General features: G+C 41.7%; 2 protein-coding genes across 2 annotated transcripts in view; both read left to right on the top strand.

Moving 5' to 3' along the window:
* Window positions 1-1,038: 1,038 nt before the first annotated feature.
* Window positions 1,039-14,545, top strand: gtpbp8 (GTP binding protein 8; the record flags this gene model as incomplete). The annotated part of the gene is made up of 8 exons (XM_080019711.1): window positions 1,039-1,156; window positions 1,630-1,830; window positions 2,391-2,544; window positions 3,161-3,259; window positions 4,005-4,135; window positions 7,743-7,842; window positions 10,215-10,333; window positions 14,455-14,545. The coding sequence occupies exons 2-8, from the start codon at window positions 1,667-1,669 to the stop codon at window positions 14,543-14,545; spliced, it is 858 nt and encodes a 285-aa protein (XP_079875837.1). The 5' UTR covers window positions 1,039-1,156; window positions 1,630-1,666.
* A 4,369-nt stretch (window positions 14,546-18,914) lies between these two features.
* slc10a2 (solute carrier family 10 member 2) overlaps window positions 18,915-24,137 on the top strand; it is a gene marked incomplete at both ends in the record, with an annotated part of 7,598 nt that continues 2,375 nt past the window's right edge. Inside the window, 6 exons of the mRNA XM_080018935.1 lie at window positions 18,915-19,312; window positions 19,972-20,090; window positions 20,230-20,318; window positions 21,269-21,444; window positions 21,800-21,957; window positions 22,612-22,776. Coding sequence (XP_079875061.1) covers window positions 18,915-19,312; window positions 19,972-20,090; window positions 20,230-20,318; window positions 21,269-21,444; window positions 21,800-21,957; window positions 22,612-22,776 — 1,105 coding nt within the window. The remainder of the gene's footprint in view (window positions 19,313-19,971; window positions 20,091-20,229; window positions 20,319-21,268; window positions 21,445-21,799; window positions 21,958-22,611; window positions 22,777-24,137) is intronic.

Below are 24,137 nucleotides of genomic sequence, written 5' to 3'. Positions count from 1 at the left end.
AGCAGTTACACTAAAGTAAGTGTGGGTAGATTTTATTTAAGTTCATTTCGTTTTATTTCAAAGTATTCTATTTAATTGAGAAATGAGAATAAATCTGTGAGTGCAAAATGTGGGAACATAGTACAAGTACTACTCTGCTCCTGCTGAGTTCTGTTCCTGCAGCCAGGACCTTAAGTGAATTGGTCGATAAGCCATGTTATTTCACAGATAGGGAGCGTGGCTGGTATATACACAATAGTGTATATAGTATATATAGTATATAAAGTTTATAAAGTGTATATAGTGTATATATTTTATATCGTGTATATAGTGTATATTATGTATATAATATATATAGTATACATATAGTTTCATAGTATATATAGTGTATATAGTATATATGGTATATATAGTGTATATTTTATATTGTGTATATAGTATATATAGTATTTATAGTGTATATAGTGTATCCAGTGTTTATAGTATATATAGTGTTTATAGTGTATATATTAAATATAGTGTATATGTTGTTTATCGTATATATAGTGTATATAGTGTATATATTATATATAGTGTATATAGTGTATATAGTATATATAGTATATATAGTGTATATAGTATATATAGTGTATATAGTGTATATAGTATATATAGTGTATATAGAATATATAGTGTATATAGTATATAAAGTGTTATTTCACAGTAAGGGGGCATGGCGATTGCGAACACTAGTGTAGTGAATTCCGACAGACTGCGGGAACGAATGTAAATGTAACGAGACTGAGAACAGTGATAAGATGAGATGTATACAGTGTGTATAGTATAGTATATATAGTGTATGTAGTGTATATAGTGTATATAGTATATATAATATTTATAGTGTATATAGTATATAAAGGGTGATGTACGCAGCATACAATGCCGATAGGTCAGAGAGCTGGTCGTAAGTCCGATCGGTCGTTAAACAGGTAGGTCGTTAAGTGAGGAGTACCTGTAGTGAAAACACACGGAACCTTCGACCGAGGGTTGTTGTTTCCGGGGGACTCATTAACCGCTGCACACAGCAACATGGAGGACGACAGGAGAGGGTTCTCTGGAGTTCCACGGTTATAACGCGTTTCTGCCTGAAAGAAAGTTCGGCAGTTCATTGACAATACGGGATAACCGTGACACACGTGTAAGTTAATAAATACATTTCAAAAATATTGTATTTGGCATGTAATTTACGCAGAATATCAATTGAATGTGGATGTCCGTATGTTCCCTGCCTCAATCAGCCTCAATACAACACAAACACCTGAGCCATTCAATGGTAAAAGGTTCAAAATTAGGTTTTTCTACTTTTCTATATTTGGGAAAGGGTTTCACGTCTGTTCTTTGACTGAATTTAAGCAACTGAGATCGATAAATTGATTCATCTTTTAACCCCCAACCCTGAAGAGGAAACACCTCGTAGTTTTATTTATTTATTTAATTATCTATTTATTGCTAACGCACACGCATTGATACAGGACGGACAGTAGAACAATTACATTTTGAAAAACATATATATAAATAAATCAGATTTAAAAAAAACAAACAAAAAAAAAACGACTATGTAGAGAAACTGGTAAACCCGTTCACACCGCTCTCTCATCCTCCTTTCGCCAGGCCCTCATTCTGCTCTCGGATTCAGAGGGACAACAGGATGTTGTGCCCGCGCCGCTTCCTGAAGCCCGGGTCTCCGCCGGGCGCTTTGTGGCGTCGTGGTGCCCACAAGTTGGCGTCCGTCCACAAAGCCTCCACGCTGTCCAAGAGGAAGCTGCAGAGCCTCCTCTTCCCATTCAGCGAGCTGGAGCCCTACCTGCACAGGTCAGAGTCGGGTGTCCATGTGTGTTGGGCGCTGTGTGTGGGTTCCAATCCCACTGGGGCCTTTCTCTTTTCTTTTTTTATACTTTGTGTCTTATTTCAATGTTCCAGTGTTTGTTAAACAGCCTACATGTCCCTTAAACCCATAAGCATTTCATTGTTCAAATACCTTTAGACGCAATTTCTGTTGTTTTGCAAATTTTGCTCAAAGGTTTTCACTCTAATTTCACTCTGATGTGAAATGTGAAAGTAACAATTAGTCGTAGATAGAAACAAAAAAGATGCCTTGTGTCTTGGAAAACGCAGAACAAAGCAAAACTTTAATTTAATTTTAAGTGTTTTTGTACATCTGCTGTGTTTTTCGTCAAAAATGGCCGCCCTTACGTAATGAATATCTGGAACATCATCATGTTTTATTTTTTTTGTGTGTTTGGTCATTTTGTTGTTTTTCCTTCTGAATGCAATGGCAAGGGGTTATTTATTTATTTATTTATTTTATTATTATTGTTTGTTTTTTTTTTAAATAACTGAAAGTGATGTGCAAATGTTCTACAAATCCTTAGCTCAGTGGACAGGACGGCGTACCAGCTCTTCCATCCCAGTTTGGAGGACGTGGTGAAAGCAGAGAAGCTCTTCTGCTCCAGCGCGTCTCACAGGATCGACTACTTCACCTCAGCCGAGAGGATTGACCACGCCCCGACTCTCAGACAGCCAGAGGTCAGTGGGAGGAATTTTATATTCTAATGCAGCCATCTTCCTTCTCTCGTCTTGTGTGTTTGTATTAATAATAATAATAATAATAATAATAATGATAATTATAACAATAATAATAAAGAAAATATAGCTGCAGGCAGCAATACATGGGGTCCAGGTTAGTCATGTGAGTTACGAATTATATTTTTTTCCAAGTTCCCATGAAACGCAGCATCGCTTCCTCCTGACACAGTTACTAATTTTCGAGTTCACATGGAAAGCAGGTTCAACGTTCTGCCCACTGCTTTTTTACTGTCTTTCGGCTTCTCTTTGGCATCTGGAACAAGAAAACACACAAAACATTAAATTATTTCATTACACAACTAATACATTTATTTTTATTGGATTTTGGATTGCAGTGACTTCCAGACACACAAAATGTCTGCATGTCTCCCATATTAAGTGATCTTTGTGGAATTATATAAAATGACCCTTTGGGACCCTGTGGGACCCTATGAGACCTTTGAGACATTCACACTAAATGCCATTGCGTAAGTGCCACAGAATAATAATACTGTAATAATTCATAATTCATACCGTATCTCGTCTGTGGATTATGTTGTGTGTGTTGTCTTCCCAGGTTTGCTTCATTGGCAGAAGTAACGTGGGGAAGTCTTCGCTCATTAAAGCTCTGTTTTCCCTCTCTCCTGAGGTCGAGGTCCGAGTCTCCAAAACCCCCGTGAGTAGTGGACTGTTGTTCCCGTCACAAGGTTTTTTTTTTGTTTGAAACCATGGTTTTCATGTGGATTTTTATTTTTATTTTACCGGGTTAGTGTCATTGACCATTGACTTGGCCAGGAAAGTGGAAGACCATTTTACTGAATCACACACAACTTAAAACATAACTCATAAACGGCAGAGCACTCCTGTATAAAACAACATTCATACCCTGAAACATGGAAAAATATAGAAGTGGAAATCGCTGAGGTAAAAACAACTACAATCTACTGTTTAATTCCTTATACCTTTTAACCAAAATAATGAATAACTGGATGAATCAAATAAGGTTTTTAACTCGCAAAAGTTACCGTTCAGAAGAATCAGTTTATTCGGCCAGCTACATTTACAAGGAATTTGTCATTTTGAGGATTGGTGCATTTCTACAGACAGTTAGCGTTAAAAAAAGAAAAGCTTAAGAGAAATATTAAATTGATCAAATAAAATAGGAGTTGCCAAATAGTCACAAATAGCCAAAAATTACTGAACAGATATAGTGAAAAATATAAAAACATACAGAAAATCAAAGTCAATGTAAAGAATGAATCTTGAAAACAGAGGCTGCCACGCACGGCAGCATTTTGGACATTATGATGTGTGGAATTGATGCGGAAATCATTGCCATTGATGCTTCTATATCCAAACGCGTTGTTCATGTGTTGTTAAAGCTTGTTCAAATATACAAAATGTCCTCCTTGGTCTCTCAGGGCCACACCAAGAAGATGAACTTCTTCAAGGTGGGGAAGGCCTTCACGCTGGTGGACATGCCCGGGTACGGACACAGAGCGCCCACCGACTTCGTGGACATGGTGGAGCATTACCTGGAGAGCAGGAAGAAGTGAGACTTTCATATGGATTAATAATCCTGCTCATTATAATTCTGCTATTGCCACTACTGGGCATGGGCAATTTGCCAAAATTGTACACAGTTTTTTAACAATACTTTTCATTATAGTTTTCAGAAAATCTCATTGAGAACAAACTCAATTAAAGACAAATTTGAAAATGGCATAGAAAGATAACACTTAATTATTGTTTTGGACTATTATTCAAGTCAAAAAGAGATATAAATTGTTAGTAGTAACTAATTTACGCTGGTCATTGCATAATCAGGTGAATGGCAGTTAGCGAGGGTCATCAACACACAGGCAAAAAAAAGTCATAATCGCAAGTTTTCAATGTTTTTCTAAAATGTATAAAATAATCTATGTTTCCTATAAATATACATAAATAATTTCATGTATGCATAAACACCACATGATCCCTCTAAAACAAAGCTGACAATAATTCTCCCTTCAACAAATGCGCTGTCTTTGGAGTTTACCGTGCATTACGAATAGCATCGTTTTTAATCTCCCTTTTGCAATAGACTACGTAATACTAATACTAATAAATTTAGCTGCAGGCAGAAAAACACGGGTCCAGTTTAGTCATGTTAGAAATGTGGTGGTGTTTGGAGCAAACCGAGGGACTTTCTCCTACAGCGGATTTCTTTCCTAAATTGCTATCCTTTTGTGGAGATGAGGCTGAACCTGGCTCGGGTTGGCGAACTTATGTCATTTTAGTGGTGACTTCTTTCCTTGAATGACATTGTCAATGAGTTACGTTGCCATGAAATACGTAAAACGTACTGGTGTTTCTGTGAGTAATTACTGTTGAACGGCTTCTATTTTTCCAACGCCTCACTGGATCTTGAACGCATCACTCAGTCGTACATTTCAGTGGATTTGACTTTGACGTGGTCACAAAGTTTTGTGGATTGCTTTTTTTGTATTTTTCATTAATCTGGCAAAGTAATGGTGACCAAAAAGATAAAATATCAATCTAACATATCCACAGACATCTACCAGGTAAGAAGGTACATAAATATGTACAGTATATGTAAACCCATAATTGGTTATGTCAAACCACTACAGATTGAGGGAATCCACACCACACACTGGACATGATCCAATGTACATTCTGAATCAGAATCTGTACATTTATAGTAAATAATATGATGATGTCATATAGCGTCTTACTGTAAATCTCATTTCGTTCATGTTGTTTATGAATAGTGACGTGTCAGTCAAGCAGGACCAGTGGACTATTTAGGGTCAAAGTTTTTTGGTTTTTCACTAATATCTGCCCCGTATGTGGATCTATTTGGATGACATTTTAACTACAAGATCCTGGTGACATACCGGTTTAAACGACACCTCAACCGTGTTGGTAGCTTACGTCATTATTGTGTTCCAGATACTTTTAGCCGGGTTGGACATGCATTGTGAAATGCATTGGACCCCGTCTGTGATATTGATCAATTTTGGTCTGTTTTTAACTCATTTCTGCTCTGTATGTGGATTGATTTGGATAAAACTTCAATCACGAGGGGTTTGTGACATAGGGGTTCAAACAAGTTACAACCCGCGTTGGCGGCTTCTGCCATTCGTCTGTTTCAAATAGTTAAAAATTTTTGAGAATTTTCCCGAAATAATACCAATAGGAGTTATTTGGACTTAAGCGATGAGGACGCGTTGAGAACGTGTACATCATGAATATTCATATCTTGGGACAGAAAATAAATCTGCTCCCTGTTGTTCATCTGGACTTTATCTTCAACATTTCCCTATCGCCTAAATAAAGTAATTTATTCTGAGATATGAGGCTTTAGAACACTATAGTTGCAACGTTACTCTCCTGCTGTCATTATAAAAACCAATGTCAGAAAAGGAATTACAGTATATAGCTATAATTTAGGCTGATATTATTGTATTTTATCCAAAATTGACAATTGATATACAGGTTTTGGAAAAAAAAAAAACCTGCTCCATTCTCAACCACGCTCTCCGCTCTCTGTCTTGGGCTACAATAAAATATAATTAAAATGGTAATGAATATTTAATACAATGAAAAAAATATGTAATCAATTAAACAGATTTTACGATAAAATAATAAAAGTTGCAAAAAATATATTTTTTGTTTTTTTCTTTTGTTTTATTAAAAAAAATATGTATTTTACAAATAAACACTAATTTGGCCTTTAGTGCAATATATAAGAAAATCGACAAATATGTCCAGTACCATTTCATGTTATCACAATGTTTTGTACGGTTGCTGGGTCGATGATGTGGAAATGATGTCTCTTTATGGTTCTCGCTGAGGGCCGCAGGTCAAAGCCGCCGCCGTGCGTGCATGCCCGCGTGTGCGTGCATGCCCGCGTGTGCGCATGAAAATGAGTCATAAAATCGCCGTCCATTTAAATGCTCATGATGTGACTCATCCGCACCTTTTTATTATATTGAGATCGTCATATTCTCTTTACGAGGCTCGTTCGAGTTTTACCGCAACTCCTAAAGAGACATTAAAGTTACAGTTAGTAATTTGGTTTTACCACCGTAGACCCACAAGGAGAAAGAAATTTAGAGATTATCATAAAACTTCTTTGTAATTTACAGGGTGTCTGCAGGTCATTGAAAAAGTCTTAATTTGCCTTACTTACAGTTTTACACATATTAGGCCTCAAAAGCCATTAAACAGTCTTAAATCAGAATTTATGAGGTTTAAATGTTTTGTCAGATTTTATTTATACATATATTTATTTCTTAATGTCTGATTTTATAAAACCTTAAACCTGCCCAATACTGAACTCTGTGCCAAATATAGTACCTACTTCTACTGAGCTGTACTATGCTATTAACGTCTTAAATTTTGTTAAAACTTGTATCCTAAATGTATGTGATGTCAGAGAATAAACTCTGATTCCTACAGTTCAGACACCCATATTTAGATAGATGGATGGACGGACAGATGGACGGATGGATGGATATACAGATAGAAATTGTATTTGTCACTGGCGGGAAATTACAGCGTCAGAGCAGCTTGCATCCAAAAATAGGCGAAATGATAAGTAAACAGTAGAATAAAAAAATGTAACAAAGAAAATGGCAATATTTGGATGAATTGGGGAAAAAACATTTAACTGTATACAATGGAAACATGCCTACATACACTAAAGCTAATGATAAACAACAAAATACAACCTAAAAATGAACAGAAAAACTATTTAAAGAAAGGAAGTGACCCAAAAAAGAAAACTAAAAACTTTGAAATAAACCAAATAGTGAAACCAGAAAGATGAGCATGAAGATGAGGAAAAAAATGAAATGTAAAATAAACCTAATGAGGGAATAACAATAGAAAAATAAACATTAAAAAAATGAAACAGGAAACAGAATGTTGGCAATAAAACTCAAAAATCAACGGTAAACATCCACCTCTGTGTCGACACATTCACGTTCTGTAAGATGTGCAATTTGTTTACCGGCGATATTTCAAAATGTCCTTAAAATCTGGTGTGGCGCTCTCTGTGTCGGTTCTAATTTAAGTTCCCTGCAGACGTTTGTACCAGTTTGACGTTTTAAAGCACCAGGTCCTGGCTTCCTCCTTCTGATGGTGTGTTTCAGTTTGGTGAGGACCTTCCTGCTGGTGGACGGCAGCGTGGGGCTGCAGGAGGCTGACCGCGTCGCTCTGGAGATGTGCGAGGAGATCAGACGGCCCTACGTGGTGCGTCCAGCACGCACGCACGCACGCACGCACATGCATGCACACATGCACTCTCTCAAAGCCATTGTATTAGCACATATGTGAAAATAGAAAGTTCTGAGCGGTAGTTTGGAAAGGAAAAAAAAAATTGCCTTTTAGCGCCGAGTTAAAAATCCGATTTTTGGATTTCTTTGTTTTTAGAGCTGACATCAGTGTTTTCAAAATGAATATGATTGGTCGACACATGTGACCTGCACAGCATTGGGAACTTGGTAGATCTGGCGTCCAGTCTATACAGTATATTATTCATACATTTGAAATTTTGAATCAAAAATATCTTATTGTACTTTCCAAATGCTCTTTGACTGGTCATGCTGCAGATATTCCACATTGCAAATTAGGAATGTGTGTTGTGTCCTTTTATGACATCACAGAGCGTGGAGGGAGCTCCAAGTGGATTATATCGAAATGATGACGTATTTTAAACCTATTTAACTGTATTGTCATAAAAAATCACATCAGACGACCCCAAGGTTGAGAATGTCTGCTATAAAATGTATAAAAGGGCGGTTGGCAGAGAGGGGTTTAATCTAAATCAGGACTAAAATAATCTGACTTCAATGAATCCAGAATTTAAGAAACGCCTTCCTGAGGCGTTGCTTGATTTAAAGGAAGGACCAGCTCCTTCTGTCTGGTCTCGGCGCTGATCTTCGTCCAGATCATCCACGTCTGATCATCCACAAGATCCCTCCCAAAGGTTCCATTTCACATGCGCTTAGATTTAGACGAGCTCTCGTCTTCTGGGAATCAGACTTGGCTGAACCAAGACTCTGAGTCTGAGACGACTTCAGACGAGGCCGTTTCAGTTCGTCCAGGGATGAGGCCTGATCTGTGGCCCTGTTGTGTATGTACTGAAGTCTATGAATCTCCGCTCCTCTTCCTCTCTTCCTCTCCTCCTCTACGCTCCTCCTCCCCTCCGCTCCTCTTCCTCTCCGCTCCTCTTCCTCTCTTCCTCTCCTCCTCTTCGCTCCTCCTCCCCTCCGCTCCTCTTCCTCTCTTCCTCTCCTCCTCTTCGCTCCTCCTCCCCTCCGCTCCTCTTCCTCTCTTCCTCTCCTCCTCTTCGCTCCTCCTCCCCTCCGCTCCTCTTCCTCTCTTCCTCTCCCTGGCTGCTCGTTCATCACAGCGCCGACGTCTCATTCCTCACAGTTATTCGCTCTTTGAGTGCCTTTAATTTCCCCCCTCGGCTCCGTGTTGTTCATCATAACGTCCACACGGATTAATGTGGATCGTCCCCCCGCTCTGCTATTTAAATCCCACGGCGTCCGCTCTCGGTGACATTAGCGCTGAATTATTCATGTTGCGGGGCACGTTAGACATTAAGACAGTGGGTGTGGGTGGGTGGTGGGTGCCGCTTTTAATAAAGTTTAACCCGCGGCGTTGAAAGGTGAAAAGCAAGACCAAGTTCACAAATTTTGATTCACAAATATTCTTCTTCAAATGATAAGATGATAATAATGAACTTGATTTACAGTACGTAGCAATTACACGAAATAACTATGCTAGATAAGTAAACAAGCGTGTGGTTAAAACGTTAAGTCAGAAATGTAAGCATAAAGTGTGTGTGTGTGTGTGTGTGTGTGTGTCTGTGTGTGTGTGTGTGCGCGTTTATACACATATATATATATATATATATATATATATATATATATATATATATATATATATATATATATAAAGGCAACTCAATTCAAATGGATGCAATCACTGAATAACAAACCCTGCGACCCTGCGTTTCTACAGCCTCTTACCGTTATAGAGCATTTAGTATTTGAGGGAAGATTTACATGCAGGTTGTGTATTTGCCCACCAGGGGGCGCTATGCATCCTCCCTTTACTGTATGGAGCTGTCGCACAAATTCAACACAATGTGGAGTTTACATCATAAATAATTTAATACCAGGAAATAGACAAAGAAAACAGACAAATATCTGCTAAATTAATAAGAGAAAAATTATAAATAATAATTATATATATATGGTTTTTTTTTATATATTTAAAATGTTATTGTATTTTATAATAAAAGTGGAGTCGTCTCTAAAGTCTGGGTAGGGGTGAATGAAGCATGTACACTTTACTTAAAGATAGATACTTTAAGTACAGTAATAAAGTACTTGTACCGAACTGTGCCGCATGTACTTGAGGACGGTGTTGTAAACTACGCCCTGGCTTAGGTCGTTTTTGTAAAGTGAAGACGAGTGACGACAAAGCAGATTACAGGGATGTCTCAAGCATTTTACACGGCATTTACCCCATAGATTGTCGTTGAGTTTAGTTCTGAAACCACGGTGAAGGTGCATGTCAGTGAAGTACCGCGAACCCCCCTCCTCGCGCAGATCCTCCTGACGAAGATCGACAAGTGTGGCCCGGGGGCGCTGTTGTCCAACCTGATGAGCGTCCAGGACGTGGTGAAGTCCCAGACGTCCAGCTGCTTCCCCCAGCCCCTCCTGCTCAGGTGACAGCTCGGCCGTCTCTTCTTTTTACCCTTCTCTGTTTCATTCCGCGCGTTATGCACACCTCCGCCAGCCAGGCTTCACCCTCGGTGCGTTTGTTTGTTTTGTTCATTTCATTTCATATATCACATTTATGAAAACAACCTGATCCATTTGCGGATATTCATGTCAATGCAGCTGAAATGAGCCGTGCTGGTCCAGAGCACACGGAGGACATTTGCAATTATTTGCCTCAAATTCACCCGTTCACACACACATTCCTTCACTGATGGAAGCGCCACTGCTTTCATGGGGACTATTAATAAAAACAACCTTTTTCACTGCTTGTGCAGAGACGTTTGGGTCTCTAATGGTTCTACTAACGCACAAACTGTAAAATAAGACAGTAATAATAAGTATTTTTTTTGAAAAAATGTCCTGAAATATACCGTTCAGATTTTTGAGCCCACGGTAGAATAAGAACCGCCGTCCCCCTGAGTAACTCCACAAACAGCTGTTGTAAAAGAAAGACAAATGAAGAGCAACTGTCTGGGAAGAAAGTGCAGACGATGGGAATCTGAGTATTTCTGCTGTTTCTCTGTTTCTTTCTAAAAAATAAAAGTATGTTGTAGATAAACTGTAGTCTGCGGTGCGTGATCCACTGTGCACTGTCCTCTGTCGCCAAACAAAACCAAAAATATGGTGTTTTCATTGTAGATGTATTTTTTATTTTTTTTGTTGTATTTTATTTTATTTTCCTACGTTTACATGAAACAAAACATCCCATCGTGCGATGTCCTCCACAAGCTTGAAGCACAGCAACCAGAGTCAGAACAAACTTTTAAACGAGGCCTTGCAGATCGAATATGAGTGAAGATTCAGCAGCTGGATTGGTTATTTCTCGCCTTTGTTGTTCTGTTGCCTCAGAGAACTCGGGGCCTTGGGAGTGTGGCTCCTCCCATTCAAACAGAGCATCAGGAACACGATGGATTTAGAAGCATCTCAGAATGGCTAGAATTCATAATTTTTTTTTTTTTTTTTTTTTTTTTTTAATCAAAATATTTGCAGGTTGGAATATATTTACATGAATGACCCCGACCCCCCCCCCCCCCCCCCCCCCCATCCAGGGTCATAATAGAAAAAAATAATAAATTAAGATTAAAAATAATAATGATAAATAAAGAAAAAATATAATTAATAATCTCAGTGGCATTTTCAGCAAAAAAAAACATCAGAAACATGTCTTGGGGACCTCAGAGACCTATATTAACATGTTACTTTGACACAAATATCTGAGCAGAAGATCATTTTATCAAAGGTTTCTCACCATATCGAAAGTAGAAGACAATATTAAAAGAAAATACCAAAAATGTCAGCTATCATCACAAAAATTGTCAGGGCTGATTTAAAAATGAGTTTGCTGACTAGTTAACGGGTTAAAACCCATTTTTTGATGCCAGTTTGGTCTTTTAAGGAGTTTTTCCATCTAGTGAACTTGAGAGCCGAAGCTCGCTTCACACCGAATCCGACAAACGACGGCAACAAACCGGAAGTCCATTAATTTGGATTCGGATTCGGATTCTTCGGTGAAAAAGCTGCGACGCCCTGCGATGCCAGATTTCGGAGCTCAATTACCTAGAGGCGGTGATTTCGCGCCCTATCATTCAGCGAAAATGGAAAACAGAAGAAAAACAAAGATTTAATAAAATAATAAAGAGGATCCGAACGCCGACGGGTGCGTTTTCGGATTCGTGTAAAGCCGCCTTCAGCCCTGTGTCCTGGTGGAAGATGAAACGTAGAATTAAGAGTCTGGACAGTGTCGCCTGCAGACAACACTTATCATTAAACAAACAAACCCCCCCAATCTGCTCGGCTGCTTCCTCAATATAATTATGTTGATCCTTGTCTTGGGCCTCGGCCGCCAAACCAAGTGGTTCAGGTTAAAATACTAAGAAAAAGTAACAACTTGTAAATGGTTCCCATTCTGATCACATGGGAGTTCATCTAGTTTTAGTGAGGAGTTAATTTGTTTAGTGTCTCTAGCTGTGTCTGTAAAGCTTATTATTATTTAAAATAGTATATTTCAGTGGCAGATGAAGACCTGTACAGCAGCGCTGAGAGAAGGTCCATCGTGGGAAAAAATAAAGTTTTTATTTATTTAACTGACTGTGAAATAGTCACAAGGAAAGAGTTAAAACAAACATGAATTCAAACGGTCGTATCTTCAAAGACGAGAAGGAGCACGAGGATATGAAACAGCTCACAAAGGAGAATAAAATGGTACTTACGACCTTGATATACAGTACATGTTTATTGTATGAAGGGGAATAAAATGGTACTTATATCAAATATTAAACATCATGGAGAGCTGTGTGGAAATATAAAAATGATGCATCTCCTCGGGTTTTTTGTTTTTTTTAAACCCTGATATAGAGTATAGCTTCTATAGAGGTTGTGCAACGAGCGCAGACACACCCTGAGCGAGTCACATGACCTCGCGAAGGTCGTTTCCACGCGCTGACCTTGAAATTCACTCGCCGAAAAACACACTCTTTATTTATCCACACATCTCATAGAATTGTAAAATGAAGGAAGCTTTTGACAGGTCGCACTGAGTCACGTTGCTTCCAGTGCAGCGGTCTTCAACTAGTGGGTCCCGGTCCTAAACGGGGTCCATCTCTTGTGGGCTGCGGGTTGTGTACAGTTTACTGTCCTCGAAAATATTCTCTGAAGTGGAGCAAATTTTCAACGTTGTGCTTTTATTTTGATTTTTTTTTTTTTTTCAGCTGTGGCATTTCAGTCTGATCACACCATCATACAGTTAAGTAAAAAAATACATAGAATATGTAATAATAATCATGTAAAAAATTATAAAATATGCATGATATACAAAATATATTATTTATTATGTTTTTTTCATTTTTCATTTTTTAATTTATTATTGTTGTTGTTTTTTTAATCTTATTAAATGATAATTCATTATTACAAAAACAATATGCAAAAATATTTTAAAATAATGTCAATAACAAAACCACAATGATACAGCTGTTGTTAGGTTGATTTAACTCAAAGTAAATCTCCTCTTCGGGTCACTTCCTGCACTGCGGCGGTTCCCATAGCATTGAGCATTACCTCACTATTCATGTCGTGAAATCAATTAGAAGGGTTCAAATGTTAAATGAAGTGTTCTCGAGCGCTTTGCTTTATCCAGAATGTAAAGGTTTTATAAGCGTGCTGACGCTGCGTTTCCGCCACTGTACACTGCACGTTGCTAAATGTTTGCATTTCCTCATGTGATGAGTCAAAGGACAGTCCCAGTGGATTATGCTCTGGGAAATCAGATCGTTATCTGCAATCAGATCGTGTCGGATAAGATAACGGGCGTGACGCACGCACACACACACACACATACACACACACACACACACCCACACACACCTGCACAACAGAAGCACACACCGTCTAAGCTCCGTTTGTCCTGATTGAAGGACATGAAGTGAGAGGTGGAGATAGAGATGAAAGTCTGATTTTAAAAGGCTGATCAGCGCTGGAGCAGCAGGAGCCTTCTTATCAGATCTCCTCTTCCTCCTCCTCCTCCTCCTCCTCCTCCTCCCTCTCCTTGTTGTTTTTCAGCCCAAGCCTTATTATTAAAATGTTGTCCATAGCAGCCCCCTGGCTGCAGGCCTCAGTGTGGAGGTCTTCTCTCTGTGCTTCAGTGCAGTTCAGCAGGTCAAACGTTGAAGCTTTAAAAAAAACAAAAAAACAAACCTGTTAAATCCTCTTTCTGAAAACGGGAAACTCAGGTTCACACTTAGTATTTTTTTGATCTTTTTACACTACTTTTTGCCACTGCTACATGACGTCCACTGCAGCAGGTCGTCTTCACACTTAGGGAAAAATGAAGCGGCGCAACTTCCTGTTTCTAGTCGTAGCCGTAGTCGTGCAAAAGAGTCCATAAAACCCGATAATGTGCCCGGCCTGCGACCATTTCCCCCCCCGGTAAAACACGTAAAGACCGTCTCGCTGTAAAGTGAGTTTCCCCATCGTGGGAAAGGAAGTCTATTTGTGCAGCACATTTCATCCACAGGACTTTATGCTGCGAAGGCGTCAGTGTTTTTACTTCTCCCTGTCTCTCTCCCTCCAGCTCCCAGCAGTTCCTGGGGATCTATCTCCTCAGGTGTTTCCTCGCCCACATCACGGGGAGCGTGGAGCTCTCCAACACCTCTCAGAGCTGAGCGGAGGGCGCCGGGGACGTGGTGGCGTGGGGGACGTGGGGGATGTGGTGGCGTCGGGGACGGCCCATGGCGTGGGTTACATGGGGGACATGGTGGCGTGGGGAGGCGGCCGTGGTGTCATGGCTACCACGCCCTAGAGGAACTGACGGCCGACTCCGTCTCACTGAAGAGGTCGGAGCATCTTTTTAGAAGGAGAGCCGGGATGGTGTTTACCAGGTGGCAGGTAAATCTCATTTACTGAGATTTCTCAAGAGTTCCACAACGTTCTTTTACTGAACGTTTGAGTAGAAGGACTGGTTCTGTGGACGGGGCTCCTCCTGTGGACAAGTACCGCTGTGTGGGTAAACAGGAACATCCTACGGCCTACACTAGGGCTGGGTCTTTTTTTTCAAATGACGACACCAGTACCAATACCAGTTTAAATATCGGTACCAGTAACTTAAAGTGATACCGATACCAACACAGTACTTCATTCAATACCTTTTTTTCTGCTATACCATCATGTGAATGGAAGCATTCAGTTAATAATATTCCACCACTCCACTCAGGCTCCACAGACATGTAGTACAGCCATACTAGGTGGCAGTACAGCCATACTAGGTGGTAGTACGGCCATACTAGGTGGTAGTACAGCCATACAGCCATACTAGGTGGAACGTTAAGGTGGCATCTCGAACCGCTGAACCGCCAACTTCCGTCAACTACACCGAGCCTGATTACACCGCCACAGACTGTTGTAGCTGCCGCTGCGGTGGTGAGCACAGCAAAGCATCACGTGGCAAAACCATAGAAATGGTTTTGTTTTTTTCTAGATCCGTGAACAAAAAGGATGGAATGCAGGTATCGTTGGACTGTAGAAGTTTGGATACTACTTGGTATTGGGTTATTTCAGTCGGTACCTTAAAGGTATTGAGTACCAACACACAGCCCTAGCCTTCACACACGGTCACAACACACAAAGACACACGGCTTGGAAAAGTGTGTGAGGGTCCTAAATAGTCAAGGCACGTGACCCTGTGAGTTGGAAGAAGAATCAACACAGGAACTCATCGTGAACACATGAACTCATCATGAACACATGAACTCATCATGAGTACATGAATTCATCATGAGTACATGAACTCATCATGAGTATATGAACTCATGAGTACATTAACTCTTCATGAACACATGAACCGTAATATGGACGGAAGCTTATTGGATTTTCCATCCGCGGGACGACGGAGGAAGCAACGAAGCAACGAAGCAGTTCCAAGGGATCTCTGTGTTGACTGACACTGACTGAGCTTGGATCTGAGGAGGGAAGAAACAAACTGCTCATTTTTAACAGTTTCATACTTTTTTTTTCATAATTTTTCTGAAAGAGGCTGAAATCAGACGGAAACTTTATTCTTCCTCTAAACTGTATTGAATTACGTATTTAATAAAGGTTGTATGTGTTTGTGAACAGATTCTTATTGCTTTTCACTCGGGAGACACGTGGGTGTATATGATGTTGTTTTCACAGCGTTAAACATTTCCCCTTCCACGTTTTAATGAGTGACAGATGTGACGGCGAAGGGTACGGCGAGCAGCTGGATCTCACTGGACTCCCCTGTTTGCCGTCTGCACGCTACGTGGGGATCTGACGGTAAGAGTCGGCGGAATAAAGTTGTGCAACGTGTTTTTGGACGAAGGGAGGCGTCGGTGACATCTGCAGTAAATGAGAGGCTTTTAAATTAAATACTGTTTATAACCATGTGATACAGTACGTGTTAACTAAACTCTCTGACTTCCAAGATAATTAAATATGACACTCGCTGAGATTTAAATTGCAGGGTTGCATTTTAGTTAGATAGACAGAGACAGACGGATAGATAGATAGATGGACACAGACATGGATAGATAGACAGACCGACAGATAGACAGACAGATAGATAGACGGATAGATACCATAGATACTTTATTCATACCTGGAGGGAAATTGTGGTGTTACAGCAACACAGATGAAAAACAGCAGTCAGTAATAATGTAGTAATATGAACAAAAATTGGAAACATTTTTGAAATATTTCTTTAGTTGGCAATATGTAAACCATGACTCCCATGTTGCTCGTCCATGGCTCTGTCTGTTTTTTTTTTTTCTATATATTTTTTTACTTATTGTACAGAAATGCACCAATCCTCACCATGACAAAGTCCTCATGAATTAAAACTTGCTGGAACAAACTGATTCAGAGGGTGTCGTGTAATATTGTCAATATTATTTTATGTCTTACATTCCGTTTTTAAAAATGGTGCGGCTTCAAAGTAATTAAATAGACATCAATATGAATAGATCAGATCTCAATTTCCACATAACCATTTTGTCTTTATTTAACTGTGTGTGTGTGTGTGTGTGTGTGTGTGTGTATATATATATATATATATATATATATATATATATGTATGTATATATATGTATTTATATATGATGTGTGTGTGTGTGTGTGTGTGTGTACTGTATCTACACTGATCAGCAACAACATTAAACCACTGACAGGTGGAGTGAAAAACATTGATCATGGTTCCAATGGCACCTGCCAAGGGGTGGGATATATATATATATATATAGTTATAGATATATAGTTATAGATATATATTGTTATAGATATATATTGTTATATATATAGTTATAGATATATATTGTTATATACATTGATTATACGAGGCAGCAAGTGAAGAGTTGTTGAAGTTGATGTGTTGAAGCAGCGTAAGGATCTGAGCCACTTTGACAAGGAGCACATTGTGATGCTGGACGACTGGGTCAGAGCATCTCCACAAGCACAGGTCTTGTGGGCTGTTCCCGCTGTGCAGTGGTTACTACCAAAAGTGTCCAAGGAAGGACGACTGGTGAACCGGTGACAGGGTCATGGGCTCCCAAGGCTCATTGATGCACGTGGGGAGCGAAGTCTAACCCGTCTGGTTCGATCCCACAGAAGAACTACTGTAGCACAAAGTGGTGAAAAAGTGAATGGTGCTATGATAGAAAGGTATAGAACACACAGTGCACCACAGCTTGCTGCGTATGGGAGCGCTCAGAGTGTCCATGATGACCTAGACGTCAATCCGATGGATCATCTGTGGGATGTTCTGGAACAACAGGCCTGATCCTTGTGGCCCCACCTCACAACCTCCAGGACTTAAAGGATCTGCTGCTAACGTCTTGGTGCCAGATACCACAGGACACCTTCACAGGTCTTGTGGAGTCCATGCCTCCACGGGTCACAGCTGTTTATTCTATTAGTGGTGGTTTAAATGTTGTGGCTGATCTGTGTGTTGTGTGTGTGTGTGTGTGTGTGTGTGTGTGTGTGTGTGTGTGTGTGTGTGTGTGAGAGAGATCAATACATTGATGCTCTGAAACCCTACCTAATACTACTGTAAACGTACCTGCTGGATGGACCAAACTCACTTTATACTTCATACCTCCGTATCTTCATACTTACCTGTGGAGAGAGAACGAAGAGAATCCTTGTACTTACCAGTACGTCGGAATTTCTGGGGTTTAAAAAAAAAAAAAAGAAATTGATTGGTTCCAGTTCCTAATCACTTCCCTTACCCCCGCCACTTTACCCACCTTATCTTACCTTGTCTGACCGAAGGCAAACCTCTCAGAACAGTTCATAGAATCCTATAGTTGATAACCATGACCCTGTTCTACCTGACACTGACCTCTTGCCTGCACCCAATGCACAGTACTTAGTTTTATACTTCCCCACAATACTTTTGGGCAGCCTGGGGTATGTCAAATAAAGTACTTGATAAGAAGGTAAAAAACAAAAACAAAATCAAAGCCACTTGGCGACGTGTTCAGAACAGACGACCTTTGCAAGTAGAAGGCATCTTCTCTCCCTCCAGTGTAACTCAACCTTGACGACGATGACTTTAATGATGATGAGGATGATCCCTAGATGTGACTTGAAGAGTCCCAATAAAACACATTTTAAGAGCCCGGAGGACAGTAAAAGAACATGGCGCAATCATCATTTTATTACGCACTGCGTTGAAACAGCATTCCTTTTTTTATATGCGCTTTTGGACACTGACCCCATAAAAACCTCTGAAGTTGACCTTAGTAAAGGTTAATTTTTGATTTCCTTCTTCTTCCTTGATTCGCTTTTCCCTCGTGGATTTTAACTGGCTGCAGGATAGGCATTAAATAGCGGTGGGAGAGACGTCCATTCCTCACTGTGCTCCTTTGCCGCCGTGGATTTAGGCAAAGGCAGCTGGAAACTATCGCCGCCTGGACTCGAAGGCCTCGACCAGAACCAATCAACACCTTGCTGTTTTCTCTTTTTCCACCTTTTTCTCCTTCCTCGTCGAGTTTTTTTTTTTTTTTTTTTTCCCCGACAATGTATACTTTCAAGGCGGCAAACGCTTCGCCCGAGGCATGCGACCCCACCGCCACCGTTTGCTCGGGCGTGGACTGCGTGTACCCACCCAGCGACTTCAACGCCATCCTGAGCATCGTCCTGAGCACCGTACTCACCGTCATGCTGGCCATGGTCATGTTCGCCATGGGCTGCACGGTGGACGCCACGAAGCTGTGGGGCCACATCAGGCGGCCCTGGGGCATCTTCATCGGCTTCCTGTGCCAGTTCGGCATCATGCCCTTCACGGCCTTCGCCCTGTCGCTGGCCTTCGACGTGCTGCCCGTGCAGGCCATCGTCATCATCATCATGGGATGCTGCCCCGGAGGCTCCAGCTCCAACATCATCTGCTACTGGCTGGACGGAGACATGGACCTCAGGTGAGACCATCAACAGCGGGCTGGCTGTCTGGCTGGCGGTCTGGCTAGTTGGTTAGTTAGGTTGATGGTTAGTTGGCCAGCTGACTGTCTAGTTGGTTGGTGGGCTGGTTCTGTCACTGTGGGGTTCCTGAAACGACCTCTCAAGTACTGCTCAGAATGTCCTCCAAGATGTCAGGCTCTCACATGACTTACAGAGAGAAACTTAAGTAAAGTAAACAGGAAATGTACTGCCATGTTTGAAATTAGAGGATTACTGACTGAATTGTACCATAAATGACGTTAGTGCCTTTAAATGGTTTTTTCACAGCAGAGTGTCGTTCTGCAACAGCTACAGAAGAAAATAGGAAAAGTTAAGATTACTGCAGGAACATCTGGCTCCAGTGACGTGCTGTATGGTTTACAGACTTACTGACTGAGTGATGAAGCTAAGTCTTGGTTCTGGCTCAGGAGAGATCTGCCAATGGAACCGCTGGCTTATTGTCCAATTGTCAGACACCTGGGAAAACGAAGCACGCGGCGGAAGCGGGCGGAGATTTGTCCCGTTTTCATCTCTTTATCCCGGGTCCTCCACTGTAGTATGGAGAACAGGCTCTTCCCGCGCCGAGAGCAGATCGTGCAGGTGTCGTACACATGCCCCAACCGTGTTCTTCCATCCTCAGCATCAGTATGACCGCCTGCTCCTCCATCCTGGCGCTGGGGATGATGCCGCTCTGCCTCATGATCTACACCACCACCTGGACATCCCCCGACACCATCCAGATCCCCTACGACAGCATCGGTAGGCGGGCCGCACCGGCACCACACCGAGGGGGGCTCCGGCGAGGGGACCCCGCTGGTGTTCAGCACCGCAGTAAAAGTGTTGTTCGGGGGGGACAAACAGATCATTTGGGTGGAGTTAATCTGTGTGTCTGCCGCAGGGATCACCCTGGTGGCTCTTCTCATACCGGTGGCGCTGGGAATTTTGCTCAAGTACAAGAAGCCCCTCCTGGCGAAGAAGATCCTCAAGGTGAGAACACGTTGGACCCTCGTTTGCAATCGCGTGAAACATTTACCCACGAGCACCAAATGACACACTCCATTTAGTCACTGGAGGGGTGTGTGTGTGTGTGTGTGTGTGTGTGTGTGTGTGTGTGTGTGTGTGTGTGTGTGTGTGTGTGTGTGTGTGTGTGTGTGTGTGTGTGTGTGTGTGTGTGTGTGTGTGTGTGTGTGCGCGCGCGCGTGAGATAAGATAAGGTTTGTCTCCCGTGTGGAGTCTCAGGTAAAGGTGTCAGTGTTTATCGCTGGTTTGTACTTTCCTTTTGACTTTTGACGCTTTCAAAGGACACGCTTCTCCGACGAGGGCGTCCACGGCGCAGCGCTTCACACCGAGTGCCAATCCAGCTTCTCGGCTCCGCGTGGCAAAATATAATTTGAGAAAAATTAGAATGTTTTTTTCTGGGTTTTTTTCCATAACGACAGCGAGTCGTTTGCTCAGCTTGACATTCACCACTTTCCATTTTTTAAAGAGTTTAAAACGCTCTTTATGAAGTGTATGCAAACCAACAGAAATGGAAGAATACACACAATCCACTGCTATGACAAGAGATGAATTGATGGCGATTATGGTGACATCCCAGGTTAACGTTAGTAACGTCATCGTTTTACAGTCGCCACTCGGTGTGAAGCCGGCTTCACCGTGGTCGCTCAGCGTGCTTAAAGCCAGTATCAGGGATCTGGTTTGACGGATTTTCTTTCGTGAGACTTCTGGATCAGGGCTGTCATTTATGATTCCATTATTATGGTTTTTTTTACTTAATTCGTTTTTATATTCAAATCTCATTTTCTATGAATGACCAATCGTTCAAATATATTATATTATATATATATATATATATATATATATATATATATAGTCTAATAGCATGTAAATGAGTGGATGGATGAATCTGCTTCCTGTGGTGGCTCTGCTGCGTCCAGGTGGGCTCCATAGTGGGCTTCGCCCTCATCATCATCATCGCGGTGGTGGGGGGCGTTCTGTACCAGTCGTCCTGGACCATCGCTCCCGCGCTCTGGATCATCGGCACCATCTACCCCTTCATCGGCTTCGGCCTGGGCTTCGTCCTGGCCCGGTTTGTGGGTCAGCCCTGGTTCAGGTACGGCCACGAGGCAGTATCTTCATTTCGTGACGATACAATACAACACAAATATGTAATTTAACCTACGTCTGTTACGATTTACGTACATGGATTGTTGCTGGTCGTTCCTAGCTTTACCTAGCAACGACCAGCGACAGTTTTTGCCGAAACAGTGATGTTGACATTGTAATGTACAGTTGACTGTAGAGGTGGGGCTGACTTTTGGGGAAAGTTGGGACGTTGGAAAATAAAACATGTAATGGAATTCTGGTGCGTGTGGTGTCATCCAGCCGACACGCACCGTTTCCTGGATTCCCACTTTCATCAAATTCAAAAAGCTTCCTCCCTGCCCTGGTCCCCCCTCGGGCTCCAGGTCTCGAACCATCGCCCTGGAGACGGGCTTCCAGAACGCCCAGCTGTGCAGCACCATCGTGCAGCTCTCCTTCTCCCCGGCCGAGCTGGAGGTCATGTTCGCCTTCCCGCTCATCTACAGCATCTTCCAGCTGGTGGTGGCGCTGCTGTTCGTGGGAGGTGAGGAGACGACCTGGGGACGGCCTGGCCCGAGGGGTCCAGAGCTGTTGAGACGTGAACTTGCGATGTTTTTGAGGAACCCTAACAAACCCCTGAAAAATCAAGTTGCTTTTTTGTCAATATCTGACCTCGTGGTTGTCGTCAAGTTCGATGCCAATGCGCTCGTATCGGTGCATTCTTTTTCGATGAGCTGATTATGACGAATCACATCTTTGGGTCGTGAAGGTAGCGTGAACTTAAGGACCTACCCCAGTTCTGTTTCATTCCTGTGAGTCGAGTACCGAGATAGCGACGCGTGGCATGCTAAGTGTGTTGGCTCAGTGCAGGGCCGCAGGGGGGGATCAACCAGCCTAGCTCCTGTGAAATGATCTTAGAAGCTGAGTTCTTCAAACGCATTCATGACGAGTACAATTATAATTTTTTTTTTTTTTTTAATGCCACCCTTTTTTTTTTTTATTATCTATCCACACAATAAGCGTATTTCCCCCCCCATGCAGAAAAAAACCCCATCATTTCCCAGGCGTTTTCCTGTGGTTGACCAATAAATTGACGAGGAAAACCTTATTTTTGAACATGGCCTACTGCAGTATTTCAGTCATCCAACCCTCCCCTAGTTAATGGATATTTCCAAATGTTTTTCTGTCCAACAATCAGCCTATCAGTTGTACAAGAAGTCCTCTGGCCGAGGTTCGGCCGACGAGGACAGCGAGGCTCCGTCTCTGGAGGCCGGTGCTTCGGGGCCGGTGAAGGACAAGGGTCTGTACGGGCTGGAGAACGGGGGCCTGGCGTGCGACGTCAACGGCAACATCGAGCAGAAGGGCAAGAACGGCCAAACCCGGCTGTGAAACACCCGCTTTGGATTGAGAGCGCCACGCCGCACCCTGCAGGACGGAGCTGTGCACTGCAGGTCCCGGGAACGTCGCCCGACCCGGGGGGGGGGTGTTTCTTCTCGTTGGCTAATGGCAAACAGGAAGGAGGCAAGCCGCCCTCTGCAACTAAAAGGGTGGTGAAATGCTCATTCTGTGCACTTTTTTTTGTGTCCGTTGAAAGAAAACAAAAGGAAGAAGCCAAGGAGACTCTTGAGATCCATTGAAAAATATTCTGTTTCTGAACACAAAACGATTCTCATCTTTGCTGCAGATTTTGAGTACAGCTTGACACATATTAGGCTTTTCATTTCTTATTTATGATGTATTCATGCATTTATTACTCTATTTTATTGGACACAGATGACAAAAACAGTGTCTTTCTTTTTATAGTTTTTATTTTCATAATAAATTGCATTGTAATCCACATAAATGGATTACTTATTGCACAAAAAATAGAGGATAATATCCTGTTGTTCCCTCCTTATCAATGAATTTGTATATGTTATATCTACGCATTTCCTTGACATGTCTTAAGGGAATTAGCTTTGTGTTTTACATGATGTTCTTTCTTGTTTTCTATGCATCACCATATTTTTCAGAAAACATTTGAAACCTGAAAAATATTTATGTATTGTTGGTTAAATAAATGCAATTTTGTTGGATGTTGTTATAACAATAAATATTTTGATATGTATGTACCTGTAGCATTTTTTTTCAACCCATATCATCAGTGTGATGTCTGTTCCAAGTTCTGGATCTGAACAATAAACCATGGACATTCAGAAGTTCTACCTTCACTCAGTAAGCTAAACGTTTCATCGTATTGTTTTTACAGTTATTTGAGGTTGGAAACGCATATTGTTCATTAAATACCTATAATGCATAAATGAGTGAAAGACGCTGACACACTGGTTCTGGTGTTAAATACCATTACACACAAGGAGAATGCCGCCAGAAGAGGCGCCATAAATCTCCACGAAACACGTCCAAATGTTTAAAGGTGCAGCGTGTAGAATTTACGAAACAGACGTGGCAGAAATGGAATATAATATTCCTAAGTACCTTTTAATTTGTGTATTATCCCATGAAAATAGCAATTGTGTTTTTCTTACCTTGTAATGAGCCGTTTTTATCGGCACAGGAAGCGGGTACGCTTCACGCAGCCCGCCATCTTGCACCGCCATGTTTCTTCGACGGGAGCCCAGAACGGACAAACCAAACAGTGGCATGCACCGCCATGCCGAAGGGTTTTTCAGTTGCTTGCAATCTGCAGCCTCACCACTAGATGCCACTAAATTCCCACACCGCACC

Source organism: Zeus faber (assembly GCF_960531495.2).
Source record: "Zeus faber genome assembly, chromosome: 18".
Taxonomy (NCBI): Eukaryota; Metazoa; Chordata; class Actinopteri; order Zeiformes; family Zeidae; genus Zeus; species Zeus faber.
Note: the sequence above shows the minus strand (reverse complement) of the source record. Positions and strands in the feature narration are given on the sequence as shown.